General features: G+C 51.5%; 1 protein-coding gene across 1 annotated transcript in view; it reads right to left on the bottom strand.

Annotated features, from left to right (window-relative positions):
* Positions 1-16,709, bottom strand: part of XKR7 (XK related 7) — a 29,160-nt gene extending 12,451 nt beyond the window's left edge. Inside the window, exon 1 of the mRNA XM_070589085.1 lies at positions 16,052-16,709. Within this exon, the coding sequence (XP_070445186.1) occupies positions 16,052-16,635 (584 nt within the window). The 5' untranslated portion in view covers positions 16,636-16,709. The remainder of the gene's footprint in view (positions 1-16,051) is intronic.
* Between the last annotated feature and the right edge of the window lie 1,291 nt (positions 16,710-18,000).

Raw genomic sequence — 18,000 nt, 5'->3', positions numbered from 1 at the left:
CCTGGACTGCTGTGTGGCCTTGGGTAGTCTCTCTGCCTCTTTGAACCTCATTTTCCTCCTTGTGAGCATTTGTAAACTGTAGAGGGATGTGCATATAGAGAGAGGGAGCATATGCTAGGTGGAGGCCTCTGGCTCTCCTGATCACCAAGTAGCCCCTCTTGAAACCTCCTCCAGGAAGCCTACCCTATTCCACTCCATTTGAAAGGAAGTTGGAAGAAGCTAATCTTTTTTTCTTTTTTTTTAAAGGAAGATTAGTCCTGAGCTAACTACTGCCAATCCTTCTCTTTTTGCTGAGGAAGACTGGCCCTGAGCTAACATCCGTGCCCATCTTCCTTTACTTTATACGTGGGACACCTACCACAGCATGGCTTTTGCCAAGTGGTGCCATGTCTGCACCTGGGATCCGAACCGGCGAACCCCGGGCTGCTGAGAAGCGGAACATGCACACTTAACCGCTGGGCCACCGGGCCAACCCTGGAAGAAGCTGAGCTTTACCACAAATGGGACCGATATCACCCAGAGAAGGATGCTCCATTTCAGGGAAAGGAATCCAGACGTGGGGGTCTGCTCTTCTTCAAAACGCATCCCCAGGCTGTCCATTCTCTCCACTGCCACCACTCTGGTCCTGGCCATCGTCATCTTTTGGCTTCTTGGTGGGCTCTCTGCCTCCATTCCTGCCCCTCTGCAGTCCATTCTCCACATGGCAACCAGTGGGGTATTTTTAAAATCTGTCACATCATGTCATTCTCCTTCCCCAAACCTTCCAAGGGCCTCCCATCACACTTGGAACAAAATCCAAGCTTCTCCTTTTGGCTTGCAGGCCTTAAACCATCTGGCCCTGCCTGTTTCTCTCTCCTCATCTCAGACTTCTTTTCCTTTTGTTCCCAGCACTCCAGATGCCCTGGGGGTTCCTGGAACCCAGTGAAACTTGTTCCTGACCCAGGACCTTTGCACATGCCACTTGCTCTGCCTGGAACCCCCCTTCCCCAGATCCTCCTGTGGCTGGCTCCTCACCAGCTCCAGCATCACCTTCTCAGAGAAGCCTTTCGGGCCACCCATCGCATGTCATCCCCTCCACCTTTGTCAAATCACTCTTGTCTACCACATTGCCCTGTCTTATTTTCTTCTTAACATACACTATCCAGTAATCTTACTTATCAATTTACACATTTATTTTCTATTTTACCACTGTAGCTCCATGAGGGTAGGGACCTTGTCTGTCTTGTTCACCACCGTGTCCCCAGTATTAGCACATGTAGTCGGCACTCAATAAATATGTATTGAGTGAATAAATGTGAGTGTGTGCATGTGTCTCCCTCCTGACCTTGGAAGCCCTGGGGCTTCTCTGCCTGACTTTGCATAAAGCCAGGACATCTCACGGGCAACTCCTATCCTCACTGACTTCATTTGTGTACTTCCTCCTCCAGGAAGCCTTCCCTGATGTTCCTCAGCCTGGTTGGGCCTCCCCAACTCTGACAGCTCCCATCCTTAAGCTGCCTGAGGCTGGTATGAGCTGGGAGCTAACAGACAGCTTCTACCACCCATATTACAGGTGAGGAAACAGAGGTGCACAGAGGTCGACCTTGGATCTAATTTGCTGACTCCCAGTCTTGTGCTCAGAGAAAAAGCATGTCCAGGGAGAAATTGGAAGAGCAGATAAATGTGTATTGTTGAGGGTGGGGTTAGGAGCAAAAAAGCCAAGCCTAGAGAGGAGAGAAGCCAGCAGTTAGGGTGTGAAATCTCTCCTCTCAAGGACCCAAAAAGCTCTCTCTTCTGGACCCCATTGTCTCCACGAGCAGGCAGCAGGGGCAAGAGATGGGCAGAGCTCATTCCTTTCTCCCCGAGTGGCTGCCTTTGTGACCCAGGAAACTCCCAGCATCCCCCAGAGTTGGGGGCCCCTCTCTAATTGGCAGAAGGAAGAGAGAAAGATGAGGGGATCCCATGGCCCTGAGAAGCCAGGAAGCCTCTGGGCCCGGCATCTGGGTCCCTGTCTCTCTCCTGTTCTTTGTTGCGGGGTCACCCTGAGTCTCTGGTACTAGGCTGGGTTTCTGGCCTGGGCCTGTTTCCATGCAGACGGTAAGACCTGGGCTCGTGCCTGGACCCGTCCCTTTCTCTGCCCTCAATCTTGGATCACTGTCTCTGTCTGTGGCTCAGATCAGCCTGTCATTGTGTCTACCCCTTGAATGCAGGGTCAGCCTATGTATTTATCTGTTCCTCAGTTACTGTCAGTCAGTCAATCTATTTGTCTGTCAATCAGTCTCACCCTGGGACCCTGGGTCAGTCCACCTGTCTGTCCCTTGAACTGTGGGTCACGTTGTCTCTCTGTCTGTCTGTTAGTCAGCCTAAACCTGGGGTCCTAGGTCAGCCTGTCTGTCTGCTCTTAGAAGCTAGGAACGTCGTTCTGTCTGTCCCTTGGATGTCAGGATAGCCTGTCTGTCCCCTTGGATTCTGGGTCTGCTTTTTGGTCTGTCTGTCTGCCTTTCAGTCTCTAGGCTGCTTGGTTCATCTGCTGGTCTGTTGCTCAGCTCGTGGCTCAGCGTGCCTACCAGTTTTCCGGCCGTCCTCCCCTGCCTGCTCCTCCTCTCCCCAGCTCTGGGTCTCTCTCTGTCTGTCTGTGTCTCTCACATCCTCAGCTCCTCCATCTGTCGGTCTCGGCGTTTCCGAGTGTGTGTTCTCGCCCCTCTCCACTCCCCCTCACAGCTCTGGGCCAAAAACACAGCAGCTTCCAGCGGCTCCCCCGCTCCATCCAGGAACCACCCCCACCCTGGCCAGCTCTCCGGTCTCCAGCGTGGGCCAGGCCCGCAGACCTCTGGAGGGTGACCAGCAGGGAGCTGGGCAGGCAGAGCTGAGGGGAAGGAGCTGGACACCCCATACCAGCCGAGCCCATTACCGCTCTGCAGGTCCGGAGGGGGACAGTGTGCAGGTGTTAATAATAATGGTAGCTCACATTTATCGAGCACTAACTGGATCACAGACTGTGCTAAGCCTTTTTATACATATTATCCATCCCTCAGAGCAAATCTTTGAGGTGGGTACTATTATCATCCTCATTTTACAGATGAAGAAACTGAGACCCAGAAAGGGACTAGGACTTGCACCAAGTCAAACAGCAAGTTAGGGCCAGACCTGGGACCCAGACTTGGCTCTCCACGGGCACCTGCGCCAGAGAAGGGATGGGCAGGTCAACAAGTCTCATGCCCGTTCCGTCCCCCAGCTGCCCACCACGGCAGCTTCGCTTACCTGGAAGGCATGCAGTAGGGCTGCCACGGAGGACCCATGTTGGACAGAGTTGGACCTAAAAGCTTTGCCTGGGATCATGTGGGTTTAGAGAAAACATACCATATTGGAGAGTGAGGGGGCCCAGGCTCAAGTCTTTCACTGGACTTTCTGGGAACATCCGACCCTCTGTGGGCCTCAGTCCTCCTCTACAAAAAGGGCCCAGGTAACCTGACCCTCACCCTCCCCAAGGACTTTTCCTCAGGCCCATCCTTCCCCCCATCCAGTTCTGAAAATATTAAGGCCCAGCAGCTGTGTCCTGAACCCAAGCGCTTCTCTCCACCCCGGTGTCACCACACTGGTCCAGGCCACCCAACTCCAAGCAGCAGCCCCTCCGTTCCCCCGGTCTTCTTCCTTCCGTCCGTGGCCTCTTAGAGTTTATTCTTCACCCAGCAGCCTGAGGGATCCTGTGAAATCCTAGGTCAGGTCGTGCCAGTCCCCACTGCCCTTAGACTAAAATCCCCACCACGCCTTTGGAGGCCCAGTGCGATCCAGTGTGTGTCCACGTCTAGGACCTCATCTCCCTCCGCCCTCCCCATCTTGCACCTTTCCAGCTGCTTCCTCAAAACCCCAAGCTCACTCCAGTCTCAGGACCTCTGCCTGGAAAGGGTTTCCCCAATGCCTGGCAAATTCTCATTCTTTCCATCTCAGCTCAGTGTCACCTCCTCAGAGAGCCCTGCCCAGATCCCCCTTCCAAAGCACTTCTACCCACCCCTCTGATCACTTTCTGTCACGTTACCTTGTTTTCTTTTCTTAGTAACACATATCACAACCGGAAATGGTCTAGTTTACTTGCTTGCATATTTATCGTCTGTCTCCCCAATGGTGTGGGGACCATGGCCATCCTGTTCTCTGCTATGTCCCTGGTGCCTGACACATAGTTAATGTTCCACACATATTTGTTTCTTGAACAAGTGGATGGATGAAGAGTGTGAATGTACTTTATAAGCTCCCCGAGGAAAGGTGGTCAAGGGCAGAGGGAAAGGACCCAGGCTCCGGAGACTGGGAGACCTGGGTTCAGATTCTGGCTTCCTCATTTACTCTCTGTGTGGTCTTGGGCAAGTTGCTTCCCTCTCTGAAGCCCTCGGCACAATGCCCACCTTCCAGGGTAGCTATGATGTCAGAAGGTGGTGATATGTACACAGTGCCCGTCCAGGTGCTGGGCACTCAACCAATGGGAGGTTATAAGGAGTCGTGTGGCTCTGAGGTCCCAGCAGGAAGAGGAGGCCTTGTCATTCTAGTGTAGTTTCTGGTAGAACTGAGGTCCACTCCTGGGCTGGCTGTCCCTGTGCCACTAAATTTGACTCCCCAGGAGTCAGAAGGTCAGAGGGCTCCCTTTGGGGCAAGTTCACAGGGCAGAGTCTTCTTTCGGGTCTCCGCCCTCTCTCTAAGAATAACTGCTACTCATCGAGGACCTTCCGTATGTGCTTCACTGACATCCTCACTGCAGCCCGGTGAGGTTTTGTGGGCATTGTCCCCATTTTCCAGATGAGGAAACTGAATGTCAGAATAGAAGAGCTTCATTTGACATTTATTCACCCAGCATTTTTGAGTACCTACTATGGGCCAGGAACTGTGCTACAATGCTGGCGGACACAATGGGGAGCAAGACAGATCCAGCTCATCTGGTCCCGTCTAGTGGGGGACGTGGATACTAATTAAATCATCATGTAAACATGTAATAACAAACCTTCCATGGGCAGACATGCTCCAAACAGGGTTCTGTGCTCCAGCAGAGAGGAAGGCAGTGCTACTGGAGAAGGGCCTGGCCCAGCTCGGGGAGGCCATGGCGGTCAGGGAAGGCTTTGCGAAGGAGGTGGCTACTGAGCCGTGATCTGAGGCAGGCACAGGAGTTAGCCAGGTGAAGGAGAGAGGGAAGGGAGTTTCCGGCAGAAGAGCGACATGGACAAAGGTCCCGAGTTGGGAGGGAGCAGTGAGTGGTCAGAAAGGCTGAGGCCCAGAGAAGGAGGTGAGAAAGCAGGAGATGAGGTGGGCCATGGTGGAGGATTTGGTCTCTATCTTAAGATGGAGAGTCCCAGAAAGGTTTTAAACAAGGGAGCCATGGGATTAGACATTTTAGAGGGAGTACTCTGGCTGTGGGGAGCAGATTGGAGGGAAGCAAGGGTGGAAGGTGGGAGACCAGTTGCCAGGTGAGAGGTGAGGATGGCCCAGGTAGAAGGGGATGGACTCTAGAGACATTTAACGGGCATTTGGACAAGTGACTTACCCAAGGTCAACAGCCAGAGGCAACAGAGTTGCATCTCAAATCAGGACTGGCTGAGGCCCCCATTTTACCACAGGGTACGGATCCAGCTGAGCCAGACCATGGGGCCCCAGATGCAATCTGTGGGTTCTTGGGGAAACTTTGGGCCCCCAGTTGTACAGCTTCCTCACCTGCACCTGCAATGTAGCCCAGGAAGCTCTTGGGGGGAATGGCCCTGAGGCCTCCTCCCCATCAGTCCTCCGCCTCCATGCTGAGCCTTCCTGCAAGGATGCAAAATGGGACCTTCCCAGGATTGGCAGCCAAATGAGTCATAAATGTCAGTAAAGAATGCGATTTTACACGTTTGGCTCCCGTTTCGCGTGGTGCTGGGAGCTGGGCTGTCTCACTCCTCCAGAAAGCCCCCTACAGAGTCACAGCGCCTCTTTTTTTGCTGGGCTAAGGCCAAATATTTCCCTGCCACTAATTTTAGGCTCTGGCTGAAAAGCCAAGACCCTCTCCCATCTCACCAACCACCATCAGCCCCCTGCCAGTGCTGCTTTTGCTCCCAGCAGGGAGGCAGGCAGCCCCTCTCCAGCAAAGCATTTGGTTCCCACCTCTTATGTTCTTCTCTGTATGAGTGCAGCCAGCTCTCCTCCCCTCTCTGGGCCTCACTTTCCACATCTCTGAAGTGGGTACAGAGCAGAGACTAAAACCCAGGACCCCATACTCTAGCTCAAGGCTCTCTGTCCCCCCTTTCTCTCTTTTCCTGTTATCTCTATGTCCAGTTGGGAGGTCATGAGCCAGTGAGGGAGAGGCGGTTGGATTCTAGACTCCTGATGGCATCGGAAGATACTTGGAGATCAAGGCAGGGAGAAGGCATCACTTGTATCTGCCCCTGGTCTGTGAGATCCTAGATGGCAGAGTCTGGGTGTGACATCCTAGGTGGCAGAGTCTGGGTGTGAGCTCCTAGATGGGAGAGGGGCAGAGCCATATCGTTACGAGGGACTCTGGGGAAGAATAGAGGAGTGCCCTGTCCAAAAAGCCAGCTGTCCCTCCACTCCAGCTAATTGCTGCCCTGGGAGCCTGGGAGGTCAGTGTGGTTGGTATTTCAATTTTTCAAGAATATGTAGAAATTAGGATATTTATGTCAAACCCCCCCCCCCAGTTTGGAAATGTTGGCAACTAATTCAAAAACTACCCTATGAATTTTAAAGAAAGTATTACTCCTTTTTTTAGGTGTGATAACAGTATTACATATTTTAGTTATATATGTTTAAAGTCTATCTTTTTAGAGACATACTGAAATATTTATGGATGCAATGATTTGATGTCTGAGATCTGCTTCAAAATAACATGGAAGGGAAATAAATGAGGAGAGGTCTAGACCAATGCTCTCCCACACCTATGCACCCTACACTGGCCACATCTGGTTATTTAAATTTAATTAAAATTAAACAAAATTTAAAATTGAGTTCCTCAGTCACGCTAGCCACATTGCAATTGCTCCATAGTCATGTGTGGCTCATAGCTACTGTTTCGGATGGTGCAGAGACAGAGCATGTCCATCACGGCAGAAAGTTCCATTGCATGGTGCCAGCCTAGGGAAAATGCAGTTGGCCAGGAGTTAATTGTTGAAGCAGGATGGTGGTACGGTAGGGGATCATTATCCTGTTCCCTCTACTTTTGTATATTTAAATTTTTTTCCATAATAAAAAGTTTCATTAAACAGTAGGGAACAAAATACTGTGTGGGCCAAACAAACACATCCTCAGGCTGGATTTGCCCTTGGGCCACTGATTCACACCCTGTGGTCTGGCAATTAAGCATCATACATACAGGCCCCAAGATAGATCCACAGACCCTTAAAGACTCTGTGGCCTTAGAGGGCACCTAGTTTATCCTCCAAACTGAAAGCAGGAGCCCCTGCTCCAGCGTTCTCGCCACTGTCAGCCACTTTTGTCTGCACACATCTGCAATATGGAGGCCGCACCCTGGGGAACAGCCTGCTCTGCTGCTGGGCAGCTTGATTGTCAGGGTGTTCTTGCTTCTATTCAGACAGATTCTGCCTCCCTTCAACCTTGGCTTGTCATCTGTCCTCACACCATCTCTGCAGCCACAGAACAAGTCTCCTCCCTTGAAAGGGGGGGTCCATGGGTGAGGGTTAGCAAGCATTAGGACCCTTGATGCCCCTCTCCTACCCACCCTCTTGTTACTAAGCAAGTAGGATAGGCTGCCAGTTGGGCCAATAGTCACAGTAGTAAATATTTTCTGAGTGTATAGTATGTAAAAGTCCTGTGCATTTATATTACCTTGAGTCATCTTTGCAAGAACCTTAAAAGGTGGGGAGTCTCACTATCCCCATTTCACAGATGAGACTAGCGCTCTGGCCGGTGAAACAACTTGCCTAGGGCACACAGCTGGGAAGTCATGGAGCCAGGAGCAGCGACAGTGCCCCAAGGTCTCGGCTGCTCTGCTCTCTTGTCCGTTCCTGGGGAAACTCATCCAGGGTTCTCAAGCTCCCAGCTGGACTCTACAGCTGGGGCAACTGAAGGCAGTGAAGCGTCTTGCTTAAGATTCTGATTTCAAAGATTCCATTCGGTTCACACGAACATTTATGGAGCACCTACTGCATACGAGAAACTTGACTTCCTCCATCTTCTAAGTCAGCCACACCTGCTTCCTCCCGGGAACTGAGCCCCAGCCTGGGCTCCCACACTGCCTTGGCGCCCCCCACATCAGCTGCAGACACAAAGCCTGCTTCAACAGACTTCACGTTCTAAGAACCTGCTATGGACCTTGCCAAAGCTGGCTGGGTGCAAGGCCACCAACAGCAACAGAGGATCTGCTCTGGGTCAGTCACCATGGGGGACAGAGAGAAGAAAGGATGAGGCCTCAACTTTCCAGGCGCTTGGAATCTGTTGGGAAAACCAGCCAGGTGGGCAGAGGATCACACCAGAATATGATCAGGTCTGTGGGGCTGCAGAGGAATCGTGCCCAGGGGGGATGTCTGAGAGGAAGAACCCAGAATGTTAACAGTGGGTACTTTATATGAAAATAAAAATTTAAAAATACTTTTCTGAATTTTTTTTCCTTCTTCCCAGAGGAATTCATGATTGATTGTTTTGTAAGAATACACTTAACTAGCAGAAGGCAGTATCACTCGGTGGTTACACATGTGGGCTTGGGAGCCCGACTGCATCACTTCAAATCCTGGCTTTGCTACTTACTAACTGGGAGGCTGGTACCTCTCTAGGCATCAATTTCTGCATCTGTAAAGTGGGCCGATATTGCTAGCTAATGCTAATTGATCCCTTAACCATATGCTGAGTACTGTGCAAAGATGTTCCAATATTAATTCAATAAGCCTCCACAATGGCAATTTATGTAGGAACATTGTTATCCCATTTCACAGATGAGGAAACTGAGGCCCAGAGAGATTAAGTGACTTGCCCAAGGTCACACAGCTCTTCAGTGGCAGAGCCAGAATTTGGGCTCTACAGTGCTTCTTCATCACCACACTCTCTGCTTGACAGGATTGTTGTAAAGAGGAATGATCTAATCTAAGTCTCTATAAATGGCAACTATACTTTTCAGTAATATCTGACTGTTTAAAACCAGGTGAATGTATACCTGTATTTCTTGGTTAATTAAAAATCAGAGTAAAATCTTCAAGCAATACAGGAAGTATCTAATGAGTAAGTGGAAATCTCCTCGAACCCCACCTCTCCACCCCCGGAGATAATGAGTGAGGGGAGTCTTCTCCCTTTTCTGTGCTGCCCAAGGTTTCAACAAGAGCATAGAGCTCCTTTATAAACAGACAAAACAATCAAGCGATTTCCACTTTAGATTAAAAACAACAATTTGCCCGATTGAGAGAGCGGGAGGTGGGTCTTGGGGGTGGAGAGGGGCATGTGTTGGGTTTGCTCAGGGAAAGCTCCTCTGAGGAGGTAGCGTTTGAGCTTGGCCTTGAAGGATGTGCAGAATTTCGCTGGGAGGAGAACGGGACAGGGTGTTGCTGGAGGAAGGACTGTAGCAGCTGCTCAGAGGCATGAAGGAGAGGAGTGTGCGGCTAGTGTTTGGGGGGCCAGAGCAGTGAGAAGATGAAAGCGGGAGAGGCAAAGGGCCTCGATGCCAGGCTAAAGCATTTGGACTCACTTGAGGGGCAGAGGGCAGCCAGGGCCAGGCCTCTGGCTCCAGAGTGGCAGAGTCAGCCCCGAGCTTTAGAACTATGGCGACTGCAGGTGGAGGCGGGATGGGGTGGGGTGGGGGGAACTGGAGGCCGATAGGATTTCCCAGGGGAGGAATTCCGAGGCCCTAACAAAGGCAGGGTGGTGAATGGAGAGGCCAGAGTAGATCCCAACCCATCCTCTTTCCTCTCCCCGGGGTCCTTCGCCCCAGCTGCCGGGGGTTCAAAGCCATTTCCTGGCAGCCCTCCCTCCTGCCCCTAGGGCTTCTCCTGTGTGGTCTTTATAGATCAAACGGGGGACGCTGGGCCCCACTGCCGCCGCTGTGTCTGTTAGGAGCAGCTCTAATGGCCGGTTGCTGCCGGATGAGGGGGGCAGTAGGGGTGGAGAGCATCCTGGAGAGGGGTCTCCCAGGAGGGGCGTGGTGAGGCCACACTGGAACAACCCTGCAAAGTCAGAGTTCACGGGGTTGAAAACTTGTTTCAGCTGAAGGACTATCAAAACAAAATCTTAGACACGTAACCAACATATCAAAAAAGAGAAACTCAGAGATACTCAGGTTGAAATGATGGTGAGAGGGCTGTGATATATGGTATCACATGATGGAATCGAATCCATGACCCGTTTTATAAACAATAATACAAACAGTAACAGCTAATGAGAATTGAGCACTTCCTATGTTCCAGGCACTGTCCTAAACACTATCTATACAGTATTTAATATACTACTTCCCCAAGCCTTATGTGATTAGGATGTCCATTTTGCAGATGAGAAAACCAAGGCACAGGTGAGTCATGCCATTTGCCCCAAATCACAGAAAGTGGCAGACACAGGATGTGGCTGATTCTAGGGTAAGAGTTCCTAACCATTATCTCTCCGGCCCCAGTGGGGAAACTGACCACAGAAGAAAAGACATCCTGTCTGCTCTGCCCCAGACAGATCCTGCCCTGGCTGCTACCACCCTGGTCCAGCCCCCAGCTTCCCTCCCCTGGATCATCGAGCATCCTCCTCGTGGGTCTCTAGGCTTACCCTGGCCTCCCTGCAGTCTATAGTCCATCCAGCAGCCGCAGCACACATTGTCAAATGTAAGTCAAGACCCTGTTCCTCCTCTGCTCAAATCCTCTTGGGCTCCCACTTCATGCAGAGGGAAAGCACCGGTCCTCCCTGGGGCCTGTGAGGCCCTGCATGATCTGGCCCAGCCAACCTGTCCGTCATCCTCTCCTACACCCCGCCCTCTGTTCCTGCCACATGGTCTCCTCCTCCCTCTTCTCCCTCCCTTTGCCTGGAACACCCTTCCCGAGACCTCCACACAGCTCGCCCTTGCCTCGTCCACTGCCTACATACCACCTCCCTGCCCTGACCACCTTATCTCAAAAAGACACACCCTCCTCCCTGGGACTCTGTAGCTCCCTGCCCTGTTTCCCTTTTTCCATGGCACTTACCACTATCTGACCCATTATATTTTATATTATGTATATGATACATATTATATTTTATTTGTGTATTGGTTTCCCGCATCAGACTATTGAGCTCCACGAGGGCAGCGACTTTCTCTCGTTGACAATTCTATTCCCAGCATTTAACTCAGTATACAGTATATGGCACGTATACCTGGTATACATGAGGCGCCCCATAAATACTTGCTGAATGAATGACTGAAGATTACATGAACAGCAGCCATGTCCCTGTGGCTTCAGGGGCCTCCGAGGCCCTCTTGCCCTCCTGCTCCCTCCCCGGCCACCTGCTCAGTGAACAAACCTCCTTCTGCAGGAATAAAGCCCAGGCTGAGGGCACTAATCACTGCCAACAGTTCTGAATACTTGAAGATGGGACCAGTCCTTTGCAAAATGCTTGGTACACATTATCTCATGAAACCCTGAAACGAGCCAAGTGGTGGTGCCATTATGGTCCCTAGTTTACAAGAGATGAAACTCAGGCACAGAGCGATTATATGGCTTGTGAAGATCACATATAGGAAGTGGTAGGGTCAAGATTTGAACTGAGGACATTTAAATCCAGAGTCCACGCTCTTAACCATTACGCCAAGAATATAGTTTCCTGGAGAGGAGACCCAGAGCCTGACTTTCACACCAGGCAGGTCACTAATTCATTTCAGAACTTCTCTTGAGTGCAGGGTTGTGAGGAGGCAGAGGGAGCAGTGCTGGGGCCTAGATATGGAGGGGGTATTAGAGGCAGTGCCTTCAAAGCCCAGTGTGCCTCTCTCCCTCCCTCTCCACTCCGGGGTCCCGAGATTCTGACAGCCTGGGAGGAATCCCATGCCAGATCATCTCCCACTAATTGGCTTAGCAAACCATGCTTATCTGGGCAAAGCTGGAGCCCAGTGAGTTCAAGATTAGGGATAGCAGGATCTATGGCTTACCGCTCTGCTGCCCACAGGGTCAGAGGAGACAGGGTGAGGACTTTAATTGGCTTAACAGCCCTGAGTGGCTTAACAGCTCAGAGGGTCAGGGTAGAGGGGTGGGGAGGGATGAAAACATAGGTTGGTGTCCAGCCTGCAGCCAGCTTCATGTCCCACCAAAGGATCTGTGTGCTCTTCTCTCAGGGATCAATCTGCCTCTGCTGGGGCCATTGCTCAGGGTGCCCCCAGTGCAGCCAGTGTGCTGGTCCAGGCATGGAGCTCGGGCTCGTGAACTGGACAAAGCTGTGCTGGCACCTCACCTCTCCCCAACTTCCTCAGCGGCTGACCTTGCACAAGTTACTCGACTTCTCTGAGCCTCACTTTCCTGTCTGATAAATGGATATGTCAACTGTCACCAGAGAGAAGGTTTTAGGGTGAAAGGAGAGCCTAGAAATTATGAGCCTAGAGCACCTCACGTGGGGCCTGGGGACACATTGGGTGAGCAGTGTCTGTGAACCCCCTTCCCTCTTCTCCCTCCTCAGAGCCCTATTTTGTACTCAAAATAATAACACCACCCATCTCACAGGTTTGTTTGGGAATAGAATAAGAAAGGACCTCATCAATTGTGAAGAGCTAGACCAGAGGTTATAAAGAGGACAGACCCACAAATGTGTTTCCTTTGGTTGACACTATTTCAAAAAATCCTAATTAGCAGTTGAAAATGGACAGGGTTCACAAAGAAATCCCAATTTCCCATTTCTCTTGAGAAATCAAGCCTTAACAATACTGGGTCCGTGATTTCTCATGGCACTGTCAGCTGAGCCGAGTGGCAGCTTCCCCTTCTCGAGGACACTGCTTGCCCATAATGTCCTCTTGTCTGACACCCATCTACTGACACAGGTCTGTGTTACCTGCCTCCTCAAAGCATTCGACTTCTTTATGGCATTGTACAAGCGTGAGGAGTTGAAAGATACATTTATGATTCAAATTATTTTATTCCGAATTGAGGGCGTGGGATCAGAAGGTGAATGACTGGCCAGTCTCCCAGCTTTGGTCCTAGAGGGCTCAGACACACATTTCCTTCCTCACCACCCCAGCTTCCACCCTCAGAACATCTGCACCAAGTCCTGCTGAACAGCGAACCTGTGCATTGTGGCAACATTTCATGTGGGAAGCAAGCATGTTGTGCCAACATTGCTGAATTTCTAGGAATGCCAGCCCTGGTGGCTTCTCTGTACCTTCTCTGGATTTTCCTCCATTTAGCCAGGCCCTCAGCCATTTTAGAATCCAAAGCTTTTGGGACCCAGAGGCCCAGAGGTTTTATCTCTGACAACCAGACCCAGAGTTAGAATTCCAGAAAAGGGAAGCTTCTTAAGGTCATCAAATTTAACCTTCTCACTTCACATATAGGGAAACTGAGGTCCAGAGATGGGAAGAGCCTCACCCAAGGTCACCTAGCAAGCTAATTACAAACTGGGATGAAGATGAAGGTCTCCTGATCCCACTCGACCCACCCCCGAATCCAGTACTTTCCCCACAAGACACACTGTCTCCCCATCCTTATCCACATAGTACCACTCCCCACACCCCCCGCTCCTTTCACATTCTTATCTCAGTGCAGCAGAAGCCCTGACTTTCTATCATCCTGGAATCTTGGGATCTCAGACTCATAATTCTTTGAGCTTGGGGGACACTTTAGTGGCAGAATTGCAGGGTGGATAAATTGAACTTGGGCTTTGAAGACAGAGAGTCTTCAGTCTCAGCTCTTGTACTCCCTAGCTGTGTGACCTTGGGCAAGGATGCCCCCTGTCCGAGCCTCCATTCTCTCATCTATTAAGTAGGAATGATAATACTAACCACATCACAGGGTCCTTAAGAGAGACAGAAGAGATGAAACAGCTAAAAAGGCAACCAATAGGCTTGGCACAAAGTGAGTGCTTAAAAAAATAATTGTTATAGAACTGTAAATTAGGGTTCTTGTGCCCCTAATGCCTAAGTGAAATGGTCCAGATGTGATCATAGGGAATGGAACTGGACAAACTGGACCATATAGAACCCTGTCTAAATTGTTACTGGCCTGATACTGCTAGATTCAGTTTTTTTCAAGAGAGAAGCTGGGACTGTCGGTTTTTAAAATACTATACAATCCAAACAAAACACTTCCATAGGCCAGGTTCAACTCAAGGGCCATTAGTTTGTCATTCCTGCAAAATCATCTCATCCTAACCCCCTCATTTCACAAATACGGGAGAGTGGAAATAGCTAGTCCTTTTATCTAAGAAACCAGGGAGCTCAATGGACCCTCAGCAATCTCAGCCTCTCCCCTGAGACCCTCACCCCCACCCCTTGGTCATTTTTTGCCCTGTTTGAGGGAAATTCAGTTAATGTTAAAGAAAGAAATATTAGTTTCTTGTAGGTGGATTCTGAACAAGCGGAAGAAGGGGGCTTGAGATAGCCAATGAGTCAAGGGGCAGCTGGCCCACTTTAGGCTGAAGGGAAAGGGGAATGAAGCTTTGGCTACCAAGAATAGGAAGTTACCATTTCAGAATCTAAAAATATCTTTCACCATCTGTCCACTCCGGCACAGAATGATAAATGCAGATTAGTTCCTGGATGTAGACATGAATATTTTTATGTGTCAAGCTAATAATAATAACACCACCTTGTGTGGATAGAGCTCCACCCCCCTTTTTCCCCAGGGCTAAATGGAATATACACATCATCTTGGAAGGCGTAGATGGGGAAACCAAGGCAGAGAGATTTGGCAACACAACAAGGGTGACACAGCAAGTGAGCAGCTGGGACAAACCCTGGGAGTCCTGTTTCCAACCCGCAGCCCAGAACTGAATCTTCTGAGTTAGGCAGAACGTGTTAACAAGTACCAGAATAAATATAACAACAGCAATAACCACTCTTTACATCTCTAGAGTTGACTTTGACCTTTTCCAAGCTTTCCTGCCTGACATCTGTGATAATCACGATAATCTATTACATTCCTAAAATATGTTAAAGTCTGCAGGGCCTTCACACAGACCTCTCACTTGACCATCCCAACAGGTAAGGAAGATGTGATGGTAGACCAATGAGATAAGAAGAGTAGGGATTCTCTCTCATTTCACAGGTGAGGAAACTGAGTCTTGGAGGCAGGAGGGGCTTTGCATAAGATTATATAGTAGGTAAGTTCATTCTGTCAGTGCACAGTACAGCCTAAGCTATTAGAGCAATTCTAGTTCAAGGGGAACCCTAGGTTTGGAATTCCCCCTCTCTCCAGTTAGCTCAGCTCAGCAGGCACCGTCAGTCTTGGCATAGGAAGAGGCCTGGAAGTGCTTTTACAAAGCCTCAGTTTTGTCTTACTGTCCTGAGATTAAAGGACAGCTAGCGGCCATCTAACCTCAGATTCAAGATCTCAAATCCCCTTGGCTCCATTTGGGGAGAGGGGCCACTGGGGAAGTCCTGGAAAAGAGAAGAAGCCAGAGACATTCTCAGTGGGTTCCAGCACCCCCTTCCCAAAAGTCCAAAAAGTTTGAGTGGGATATTCATTTAGTTGCCTCAAATTCTGTTTCTCCGGGGAGGTTGGGAATGCACCATAATTCCGAACTGAGAATCTTTGAGAGCAAGGAAGGACTTCTGAGATCTTTTCCAAGTCTGGGCTCGGCACTCAGGCAGAGGCGAGTGGGTCGGGGATGGAGGGAGCCCTGAGGCCCTCTTCCAAGCTTCACACTCATCCCAATCAGCCCTGGGCCCTCCTCATTCACACATCCCTGAGGATCTGTTTCTCTCTCTTCTTGCCCCATCCCCTCCTCCCTCAATGGCCAGATCAGAGAGGATGACACTGGGTTGGTCAGAGTTTGAGGGCAGAGGCCAAGGAGGAGCTGGCAGAGAAGAAATTAGAACTGCAATAGGGTGGGGTGGGGCAGAAGTCAGGACAGGAGGGGAACCTGGAGAGGTCAGAGCAGGGCTGGGGCGGCAGGCAGCCCTTTGCCACCGGCACTCCTCCAACTCTGCTCCCTTCACCTGCGCTTCTCCTACCTCCAGACCTGGCCGAGCTGCAGGAGGTGGACGAGGGTCTGCAGCAGCCAGATGCAGAGGCGGCAGCAGCGGCGGCGGTAGGCTGTGGCCGAGGAGGGCTCTGGCGGGGGGTCCAGCTCCGAGCTGCCGTCTTTGGTTCGGAAGGCAACGGCGCTGTCCTTGGTGCTGATGGCGGGGCCGCCGGCGCCGCTGTCCTTGGTGCTGACGGCGGGTCCCGGGGCCCCCGCGGGCTCCGTATAATCGTAGACAAACCAGCGGAAGCTGAGCAGCTGCACAACAAGCGAGGGCAGGAGCACGAATAGCAACGTGAGGCCGAAGTAGGTGCGCTGACCCTGCAGGTAGTAGGAGGCCGCCAGCCACAGGTCCGTGGCGCCGTCGGAGAAGAACACGAGCAGCGCGCACAGCACCCAGCAGCAGTCCCGCAGCTCGTAGCGAGGCCCCGGGCCTCCCGCCCCCGTCACCCCGGGGCCCCCGGCCGCCGCCGCCGCCTCCCCGCGCCCGCCCGCACCGCTACGGGCTCCTCCGGCCGCCCCCTCCGGCCCCGGGCCGGCCGCGGCCGCCGCTCCATCCGACTTCGCGGCCATGTTGGCGGAGCAGGAGGCGGGGAGCGACTTCCGGGCGGCGGAGGGGGTGGGGTGCGGAGTGGGGAGGACCCTGTGCGGGCGGCTCCTGCCTCCTCCTCTTCCTCCTTCTCTTCTTCTTCCTCCTCCCCTCTACTTCAATTATTCATTCCCCTCGGCGCCGCCCCCTCCCCTCCCCCATCCCGCCTGGGCTGTGCCGGATGGGGGCAACCCCCCTGGGAAGAAAGAGGGGGAGGGGAGGGAAGAGCATCCCGGGTCACCCTCACCCTCCTTCCTCAGAGGCGTGGGGCCCCAGCCACATGCTTTCTGCCTCTCACCCACCTCCCCGCTTCCTTCTTTCCTCTTTTCTTCACTGCCCTCCTCTCCATCCTCTCCTCTTCCATTATCTCCTCTGTTTACCTCGGTGGCCAGGGTCTGAGGAGGGTGGGGGACCAGGGACTTGGAAGTAAGGGGCTGCTTGGGCGGGCACCCCAGTAACACGTTAGCAATCACTCAATGCTAAAACGCCACTTCCTAGTTTCCTGAGTGTTCACATATTGTTCCATCCCCTTCTTTGATCTTGAGAGGTCCCTTTTTTATTGTCTTCTTATTGTTTTGAAGCTGAGAAAACTGCAGCTCTGAGAGTTGCTGTCTCTTCCCCACTCTCCCCCTTCCCTCCCTCGGGGACTGCCTTCATCTGGCCACGGCCCTAGTAGAGTAGGGGCAGCCAAGGGGGCTACATTGGAGGCAAAGGGCTGGGAGGAAACACCAGGTGGAGGAAAGAGCAAATGCGGAGGCCTGGAGGCCTGAGGCTGGGGGGCATGTTTTTAAGGAAGTCTGGATCACAGATCCAGGGAGGTAGAAAGATGGGGCTGGAGAGTTCTGAGCCATGAGATCCTTAAGGGCCAGAAGATGTACTTTATCCAGGAAGCAATGGGGAACCACTGCAGAATTGAGCAAAGAAGTAATGTGATCAAGTCAGGATTAGAGAGAACACCCTGCAGCTGGAGGAGAGAAGTGCTCACAGGGAAGCAACCCTGTGAGTGGAGAGCCCAAAGAGAGAATATAACAGTAATCCAGGAGAGGTGGTAGGGTCCATCAAACATCCTGGATACCCCCAGCTCATCTTTGGCTCAGATTGGTTGTACCAGGGCATTTACTATACAAATGCTCATGTAGAAGTTTCTCTTTGCCTGGGACTATTCTAAGCACTGTGCAATTACTAACTTATTTTATCCTCATGGTCTGTGAGGTAGTTTGTGTTTTTTCCCTCCCATTTTACGGATGAAGAAACTGAGTCAGAGCAGTTAATTCAGTTGTTTGGAGTTACACAGTTAGTAAGTGCTAGAGCCAAATGCAAGCCCATCATCCGGCTCCAGAATAGGCTTT

This window comes from Equus przewalskii, chromosome 21 (genome assembly GCF_037783145.1).
Source record: "Equus przewalskii isolate Varuska chromosome 21, EquPr2, whole genome shotgun sequence".
Lineage (NCBI taxonomy): Eukaryota > Metazoa > Chordata > Mammalia > Perissodactyla > Equidae > Equus > Equus przewalskii.
The sequence above is the reverse complement of the archived record's forward strand: the minus strand, read 5'-3'. Positions and strand labels throughout refer to the sequence as shown.